Source organism: Astyanax mexicanus, chromosome 21 (assembly GCF_023375975.1).
Source record: "Astyanax mexicanus isolate ESR-SI-001 chromosome 21, AstMex3_surface, whole genome shotgun sequence".
In the NCBI taxonomy this organism is placed as follows: Eukaryota; Metazoa; Chordata; class Actinopteri; order Characiformes; family Acestrorhamphidae; genus Astyanax; species Astyanax mexicanus.
The window spans coordinates 35,683,532-35,693,265 of NC_064428.1; the positions used below are offsets into that span (position 1 = coordinate 35,683,532).

Sequence of the window (9,734 nt, forward strand, 5' to 3'; positions counted from 1 at the left end):
TTGTTTAACACTGTTTTTAAGTTACTACATGATACCTTATGTGTTCCTTCATAGTCTGATAGATCACTTCACTATTTATTTACTATGTAGTAAAAAAATAAGAAAATCCCTGAATGAGAAGGTCTGAGAAACGTTTGACATTTAAAAGTCCCAATCGATAGTCATTTGTACATATTTTTTATTTTAAAAACATAATTTCCGTATTAAAATAGAGTGACATTCATATCTGTAAAAGTAGAGTAGAAACCGATAACAAAAAATAAGGCATAACATTAGAAGAATATCTCTAATATATTACATCCCTGTCTTAAATTAGACCATCTTACTCCGCCATATAGAAAATAAATAAGACCACATGTAAAAAAAATACATGACTACAGAATTTACCAGGCCATCTCTGGACACAGTCCAGAAACAAAAGTACTGCAAATACCTGCAAACCGCTTATTATATTGTGATGTATCTAAGCTATTAAAAAGGTTTGACTCATATTTAAAACATATAAACACGTTTAACTTATTAATGTACGAAAAACATAAAAACATTACAGTTTTACCCCAAATGTAGCTCAATCCAAATAAATCTAGATGAATTCATCTCTAAATGACCTGTTTGTGCTTTATTGCCAAATTTTATCTACACTCCAAACTACACTATGAATTAAGGTTCCGTTAAAGGGGTTTAGAACCATATGGGCCTCATTTAAAACATGTATATCGATTTTTTTAGTTTTAGTCCCATCCATCCCTTTTCACTAGTGATGCCATAACAGGGTGAAGACTAGCACACGCCTCCGAGGCTCCGCCTCTTTTTTTTCCGGAGGAAAGCAGCGACTTGGTTCTGATACAGCAGCTCACAGACGCATGCTTGTGCTGATCCACACCACCCACGAGGGGAAAGAGTGCCATCTACTGTACCCACCCAGAGAGAGCAAGGCCAATTGTGCTCTCTCAGGGCTCTGGCAGCTGATGGCGAGCTGCAAGCTACATGACCGGGTTTCGAACCAGCGACCTCCCGATCATACTGGCAGTGATTTAGACTACTGGACCACTCGGTGCTCTAGAAAACATAGTGTAATAAAGTCAATATAGCCAGGCATTCCGAAATACAGTGCTTTTAGACAATGCTCCCAACTAACAGGCTTACAATGCCAGTGATGGGAGCATAGAGTTGTTGTAATTACAGTAACTACAGGGGTTGGACAATGAAACTAAAACACCTGTCATTTTAGTGTGGGAGGTTTCATGGCTAAATTGGAGCAGCCTGGTGGCCAATCTTCATTAATTGCATATTACTGCACCAGTAAGAGCAGAGTGTGAATGTTCAATAAGCAGGGTAAGAGCACAGTTCTGCTCTAAATATTGCAATGCACCCAACATTATGGAAAACATACCAGAGTTCAAAAGAGGACAAATTGTTGGTGCACGTCTTGCTGGAGCATCTGTGACCAAGACAGCAAGTCTTTGTGATGCATCAAGAGCCACGGTATCCAGGGTAATGTCAGCATACCACCAAGAAGGACCAACCACATCCAACAGGATTAACTGTGGACGCTGTAAGAGGAAGCTGTCTGAAAGGGATGTTCGGGTGCTAACCCGGATTGTATCCAAAAACATAAAACCACGGCTGATCAAATCACAACAGAATTCAATGTGCACCTCAACTCTCCTGTTTCCACCAGAACTGTCCGTCACCACAATCAATTATTGTGCTCTAAAACCAGGTGTTTCAGTTTCATTGTCCAACCCCTGTACTTCTTGAACTAGCTGTAGAAACAGTGTTTTTATTAAACGTCTTGTGCTCGTTCAAAGCTCTCAATTTGGGTTCTGTTCTGATGTTCTTCACGAGCCGACCAGCACCTCCATGATATGGTCCAGCTCGTTCAGGTCCGGTTTAAGATGCTGGCCGCTCAGGCTCCTCATGAAGTCGTCCGTTATGGAGACAACCTTGGATGGCGTTGAGCCCGACGGTAAGGTCAGGCTCGAGTTTTGGCTGCAAGCATTCAGCTCACACAGGAAGTTGTCGATGTCCGAGAAGAGGAAATCGTCTAGAGAAAGTTCTGGGAGACAAACGGGGCTGTACGAGGTTGCGTAATCACATGACCAGTTTAATCCAGTAGGAATTTGAGTCTGTTTTTGTTGAGGGTCCAGTTGGGTGATTAGCGAAGAGAGAGAGAGTGAGGAGATGGAGGATGTAGACGAAGAGGTAGACGAAGACGACATAGACGTAGAAGTGTCCAGCGAAGTTAACGTAGGACACAAGTCCTCAATTTCAGCCAACGCCGTGGAAAAGCTGTCCTTCTGATAAGCTCTGGAGAGGGACGTGGACGAGTGGGCGGGGACGGACGACTGCAGCGAGAAGAACAGTTCCCCATCCTGCTCCAGAACCCACGCCGGCGTCAGGCTGCCCTCCACCTCGACCCCGGAACCGCAGTCGACCCCGGTAGCGTCTGCGCCGGCTGCGGGGGCGATGCTCGGCGCCCCCTGCTTGCTGAGCTCCTGCTGGACGTGTCTGAGCGTGTTGGTGATGAGGACGCGGCGCAGCAGAGCCGTCTCCACCTGAGCGCAGAGCTTCTGCAGGGACAGCTGCAGCACCGCTTGCCTCTGCACAGCGTACGCCTCCTCAGCATCCTCCAACACCACCGCCCTCAGCTTCGGCTCCTGTACGCCCTCGCCCTCGTCCTCCCGCCCCAGCTTCCTCTTCAGACCCATCACACACGACATGCACCAGATATCTGAGAGAGAGAGGGAGAGAGAGATTAGGGGAGAACAAAAGATGCCAAAGGTGGTAAGTATTGTAATATATATTGTTAATATGTATATATGGGCAGTTTTCCAGACGCCACTCTTAGACTACACAGCATTTTAAATGGATCAACAAACAAATGAAACAACTTTTTGACTACTTCTAGAGTTCTAAAATAAAGCAACACCCTAGGATAAAACAGTGCACCGAATAAATCAGTGTTCTAGATTAAAACAGTGATCTAGAACAAAGCAGTGTTATAAAAGGAAACAGTATTCTAGAATGAAACCGTGTTCTAGAACAAAGCAGTGTTCTAAACTGAAACCGTGTTCTAGAACAAAGCAGTGTTCTAAACTGAAACAGTGTTCTAGAACAAAGCAGTGTTCTAAATTGAAACAGTGTTCTAGAACAAAGCAGTGTTCTTAAATGAAAGTGTTCTAGAACAAAGCAGTGTTCTTAAATGAAAGTGTTCTAGAACAAAGCAGTGTTCTTAAATGAAAGTGTTCTAGAACAAAGCAGTGTTCTTAAATGAAACAGTGTTCTAGATCAAAGCAGTGTTCTTAAATGAAACAGTGTTCTAGATCAAAGCAGTGTTCTTAAATGAAACAGTGTTCTAGATCAAAGCAGTGTTCTAGAATAAAGCAACTTTGGAAATTAAAATTGTGTTCTAGAATAAAACTGTTTTAAATTGAAAGTGTTCTAGAATAAAATAGTGTTCTAGAATGAAACCGTGTTCTAGAATAAAGAAACATTCTAAATTAAAACCGTGTTCTAGAATAAAGAAACATTCTAAATTATAACCGTGTTCTAGAATAAAGCAGTGTTATAAATTAAAACCATGTTCTAGAATAAAGAAGTGTTCTAAACTGAAACAGTGTTCTAGAACGAAGTAGTGTTCGAAAATGAAAGTGTTGTAGAATAAAGCCTTAGAATTTGGCTCGGTTCTGTCTTAGAACAGAGCAGTGTTCTATATGAAATCAGTAGTCTAGAATAAAGCTGTGTTCTAGAATATGTCAGAATGAAGCAACGGGATAAAACACTGATCTACAGACAGTTCTATAATGAAACAGTGAGGTTGTATAGTGCAGGAATGCTGTAGGATGAACAGTGATACAGGTGACAGAGTGACAGTGATACAGCCGTCTGTCTCTCTTTCCTGGAATCTCTTCAGTTCCTGTAAATCAGAGCCGCCGCGGCTCACAGTGGTTTATCACACGCTAAACACAGAGCTTCACACTGACACCCTGTCATATGATACATTCCAGCTTTACCACAACACACACACACAATATATATATATATATACTTTACATCTACAATACATCCAGATAACCTCATAGAGTTTATATGGTTATGGTCATAGAGTCTATATTACCATATCTACAATCTAGTACTATAAATTAATCACTTTCTACTATAAATTATTTAGTATGTAGTGTAAATTGAGTATCTATGAAGAATTAAGCAATTACTATACATTAATTACTGAGTACTGTGTTTTATTTGGTTATTACTATAAATATTTCTTGAGTACTTTATATTATTTGGTAATTACTTAAAATTACTGAGTCCTTTGTATTATTTGGTCATTACCATAAATATTTACTGAGTACTTTGTATTATTTGGTCATTACCATAAATATTTACTGAGTACTTTGTATTATTTGGTCATTACCATAAATATTTACTGAGTACTTTGTATTATTTGGTCATTACCATAATTATTTACTGAGTACTTTGTATTATAACTATTTATAACTATTATAAATGACTATTCTGGATGACTAAAGATGGTCTGATACAGACTGATATAAAGCAGTGATATGAGGTTTAGTATTTTCTGAGCTGGGCTGGTTTACTCTGGAGGAAGTGTGTGTGTGTGTGTGTGCTGCAGGATGTGGAGTGAGTCATGGTAGAGGATTAAATGAGGGACATGAGTCTTTGTTGAGCTTCAGCTCAGAAACTGGGAGAGCTGAATAAAATACCCACCTGAGAAAACTTAATTTCCCCAACAGTTCATTTCCTCTACCATTCTGATCCTAGATCAGCTCTGAGTCTTATAAAAACACACTAAAACTAGTCTTAGACTAATAAAACTAATACAAATATATTCAGCACGTCATTATTATGAGGCCCTATGTCATAATTATAGAATAAACATCTTGTAATTCTGAAAAAGTATCTCGTAATAATGGATTTGTATGTAATAAAAATAATATATTTTGTAATTATGTCATAAGCATCTTATGTTTATTTTGTAATAACAACATATGCTGTTTTAATGAGATAATATCTTAAAATAACAAGATATTATACAATGCAATAGGCTTTCAAAGGAAAGCAAACTCCTTCATTATTGTGTAATTTAATTTTGCTGTGTTGTATAGAATAGAATAGAATAGAACATTGTTTATTGTAAATTTATCTTTGATTACTCATTGCATACAGACACATGAGATATCGTAATAATAAAATGCTGAAGATATATTTTTATTATACTTGGCAGAAATATGCTTTCATAGGAAAAACACATTATGCTGTGTTGGTTTACAATAGAATAAAATAGAAAAATAATAGAAATAAATAGAACAAAACATAATTATTGTTTAAAAGGAAAGGAAATGTATCTTTAAACTCTAATTGTATATATAGATTAAATATATAACACTGCTTCAGTGCCTCTCACTTTATTAGTTCATACTATATTATTATTATTATTATTTAATTTAAGACCTAATAGATCCTACAAATAGATAACTGGAGTCAGAACAGGTGATAATTCTAGTACTGATAGATGCTGAATCTGCTCAGTACAGGATGTGTTTTTAATTTAACTGCATATTTGTCGTTTTGTGCTACTTTTACCTGTGTTTGAGTCATAATATCACTGATTTAAGGTGGATTTAAGGTGGATTTAAGATGACTGTTCACTCAGAACATGAGAAAAGTGATAGAGTGATGTCACAGATGGAGAAGTAAAATAATATTAGTCACTGTGATTCTGACTCTGTGCTGAATCATATTCAGCGTGAGCAGCAGCAGCAGCAGCTCGTCACGTACAGCCTTTACCTGAACACTGTTTAATACATCCCTGTTCAGAAGAACTGCCAATAGAATAGGACTATGGTGTAATGCAGGTGTGAGGTAGAGGGGTATAAAGTAGGGCTGCTCAATACTGGGAAAAAAAACATTATATTGCAATAATGTTATTCTGTGATATACTCTATTTATACTGTAAAATATTAAAAATACAGGTATTTTCACCAGACGTTACCAGAGTCAGTGAACCAACATGACATGATATTAATAACGGTATATTTATCCAATTTTGGTGTAAAATAAACAATAATGAGCAGATAGTAGATATGACAATGCATTAACATTGTTCTCTGGAATAATAAATAGAGCTTAATACACTACGTTTATAGTCATTTTAAGGTGTGGAGCTGAAAAAGTAGCAATTATTATAAATTAATAATTACTGAGTACTTTGCATTATATGATAATTACTAAGTAGTTTGTATTATTTGCTAATTATTATAAATAAATTAGTATTTTGTATTGTTTGGTAATTAGTTTAAATTAATTACTAAGTACTTTGTAATATTCGGTATTTACTAAAAATTCCTGAGTATTTTGAATTATCTGGTAATTATTTGGTAATTCCCATGAATATTTTACGGAATACTTTGTATTATTTGAGCGTTATTATAAATAGCCAACTACTTGTGTTATTTAGTCATTATTATACATATTTAATGAGTATTTTGTAATTATTTGGTAATTACTATAAATAACTGAGTACTGTGTATTATTTGGTAACTATTATAAATTCCTGAGTATTTTGTGATATTTGGTCATTATTATACATTTCTGTGTATTTTGTATTATTTGGTAGTTATTATAAATTCAGGATTTTTTTTTATTATTTGGTAATTATTATAAATTCCTGAGTATTTTGTATTATTTGGTAATTATTATGAATTCCTGAGTATTTTGTATTATTTGGTAATTATTTTAAATTCCTGAGTATTTTTTATTATTTGGTAATTATTTTAAATTCCTGAGTATTTTGTATTATTTGGTAATTATTATGAATTCCTGAGTATTTTGTATTATTTGGTAATTATTATGAATTCCTGAGTATTTTGTATTATTTGGTAATTATTATGAATTCCTGAGTATTTTGTATTATTTGGTAAATAATTAAAATAAATAAATAACTCATATGTTACAAGAACCTGAGATCATATAATTAACTCTCCGCAAAGTTTAAAAACCATAAAATGCTCTTAGTGCACAGAAGTAATGCAAGAAAACACTGGTTATATAACAATAATACTCTTACATAAATCAAATCAACTTTCTCTTTTCTTTTCTAGTATTTTTGCCCTCTCCCTTTTTTGTTAATGTGTATTGTGTTTGGGTGTGTTTCTAAACAGTGTTAAAAATCTCTACATATATTAAAATAAAGGTTTGAGGGGTTTTGGAGTGTAATAAATTCAGCTAGCTGATCTCAGCAGGGCTGCACTTTCTGCACTGCAAAGTGAAACTAAATACTGGCATTTACAGGAAAATGAAAGTAACAGTGTTTACTTGTTTCACTTTACATCCTTCCAGCAGTCTAATAATAATCTCAGGATTACAGTTATTTATTTTACTTGTATAACACACACAGAGCATGAGCTAATGCCCAGATCACATTTTGTGGTGGTTTTAACTTGGTTAAATAACAGAAACATTAATCTGACCACAGACTACAGATGGACTTTTTTATTATTGTGTATGTCTATGTACTATTTAAGTCATTATATATATATATATATATATATATATATATATATATATATATATATATATATATGTATATATATATATATATATATGTATATATATATATATATATATACATATATATATATATATATATATATATATATATATATATATATATATATATATAATCAGTGTAATAAATTCAGTATACAACTGTATACTGTGCTATATAGCTTGATATTTGGATAGCTAGCTTTCTTTCTATACTTATCTAGTTACATAAACCACTGGCTATAGCATATAGCTATCCTAATACACAAATTATGCTTAATTTCCCTTTTATTTAAGTTTATTGGGAATTGGCTTAAGCTATACACAATATTGCCTATAAAAGAAGTAAACAGTAAGCATCTTGATCTAATCTGAAGCTACATGAAGTTTGGAGGTGTGTAGTGATGAACTCTGAAGCTACATGAAGTTTGGAGGTGTGTAGTGATGAACTCTGAAGCTACATGAAGTTTGGAGGTGTGTAGTGATGAACTCTGAAGCTACATGAAGTTTGGAGGTGTGTAGTAATGATCTAATCTGAAGCTACATGAAGTTTGGAGGTGTGTAGTGATGAACTCTGAAGCTACATGAAGTTTGGAGGTGTGTAGTGATGAACTCTGAAGCTACATGAAGTTTGGAGGTGTGTAGTGATGAACGTGTTCCCAGTCTCTTCCACTGTGTTATAATATCACTGACAGTTGGCTGTGGAATATTTAGTAGTTATGCAGCTATAACAGTCCTGACCATAATCCCCCCTCTACCAAACTTTACACCTGGCACAATGCAATCTGACAAGTATTGTTCCCCTGGCAACCATCAAACCCAGATTTGTGATTCATTCGTATCACTGACAGTTGGCTGTGGAATATTTAGTAGTGAGTAGTGAGGAAATTTCACGACTGGACTTGTTGCACAGGTGCTGCATCCTATCACACGGTACCACAGTGCTCGAGACCAGTTCTTTCACTAATAATGTTTGTAGAAGCAAGTCCCAGCATGCCTAGCTGCTGCTTTTATTATTATACACCTGTGAGAGTGAATACTTGTTTCATCTACCTAGCTATAATTTATACTGTAATACAACATTAGTGTTAGTATTGTGATTGTAATTATGAGTATTTTCAGAAAAAAATGTTTTAATCATTTTTACCAGCAATTTGCAATTAAAGGTTTTTGCAGGTTAGTGTAGTTTCAAACGCAGCCAGCAGATGGCGCAGTCACTATAAATATAAAATACATATAAATAAAAAAAAGTAAATTTTACTCTAAATAATCTAAATAAAACTGATACATTTTTGTTTGTTTAAGAAGAAATTTTAGAAAACAAAGTTTAGAGTTGGAGAGGACGTGTAGTCGAATTATCCGTTCCACCTTAAAAGCCTCAGGCGCTCCAGCGTAAACGCTGCTCCATTTAAGGTGGAACGGACAATTAAAAGTCATATACAAGTTTTATACCGTATAAATCGAGTTTTAAGGTTAAAAACAGCTGAACTCACCTCATGTAGTTGGAGTGATCTGAGTGATCTCCTGTTATCGATCATGGGAGTGAGTTTAATCTCTGGATGCTGAAGAATTCACACACTCTCACACACACACTCACACACACACTGCTGAGCGAGAAGTGCCGAGCACACACACTCCACTCACTGCCCCTTTCAGTCTGGGGGAGTGACGTCACAGAGGAGGCATTACTCACACACACACTATATACACCCACATACACACGACTCATGACACACACACACACTGAATTACGCGCACTCATACCTACGTATACATGTAGGCATGCACGCTCACACACGCGCACACACACACGCGCGCACACACACACTGTATATATCTCTTTCATGTCTCTATCTCTCTCGTTTTCTCTCTTTTTTATTTTAGGTATTTCACTTCTCTCTCGTTCGTCTCTGTCGCTCTCTCTCTCTTTCTGTGATTCTGTCTTACCTTCGTTCATCTTTCTTTCTCGTTCTCTCTCGTCTCTGATTCTGTTTCACTCTTTCACTTCTCTCTTTCTCTTGTCTCTGATTCTGTCTCACTCTTTCACTTCTCTTATTATCTCGTCTCTGATTCTGTCTCACTCTTTCACTTCTCTCTTTCTCTCGTCTCTGATTCTGTCTCACTCTTTCACTTCTCTCTTTCTCTCGTCTCTGATTCTGTCT

The 9,734-nt window shown here is 35.8% G+C and overlaps 1 protein-coding gene across 1 annotated transcript; it reads right to left on the bottom strand.

Moving 5' to 3' along the window:
- Nucleotides 1-161: 161 nt before the first annotated feature.
- sertad2a (SERTA domain containing 2a) lies at nt 162-9,214 on the bottom strand. Its single transcript, XM_007229536.4, has 2 exons — nt 9,066-9,214; nt 162-2,734 (listed from the first exon to the last, which is right to left on the bottom strand). The coding sequence occupies exon 2, from the start codon at nt 2,721-2,723 to the stop codon at nt 1,842-1,844; it is 882 nt and encodes a 293-aa protein (XP_007229598.3). The 5' UTR covers nt 2,724-2,734; nt 9,066-9,214; the 3' UTR covers nt 162-1,841.
- Between the last annotated feature and the right edge of the window lie 520 nt (nt 9,215-9,734).

Excerpts from the sequence above, each read along its gene's own strand:
- sertad2a (XM_007229536.4), bottom strand. The coding sequence starts at position 2,723 with ATGTCGTGTGTGATGGGTCTGAAGAGGAAGCTGGGGCGGGAGGACGAG.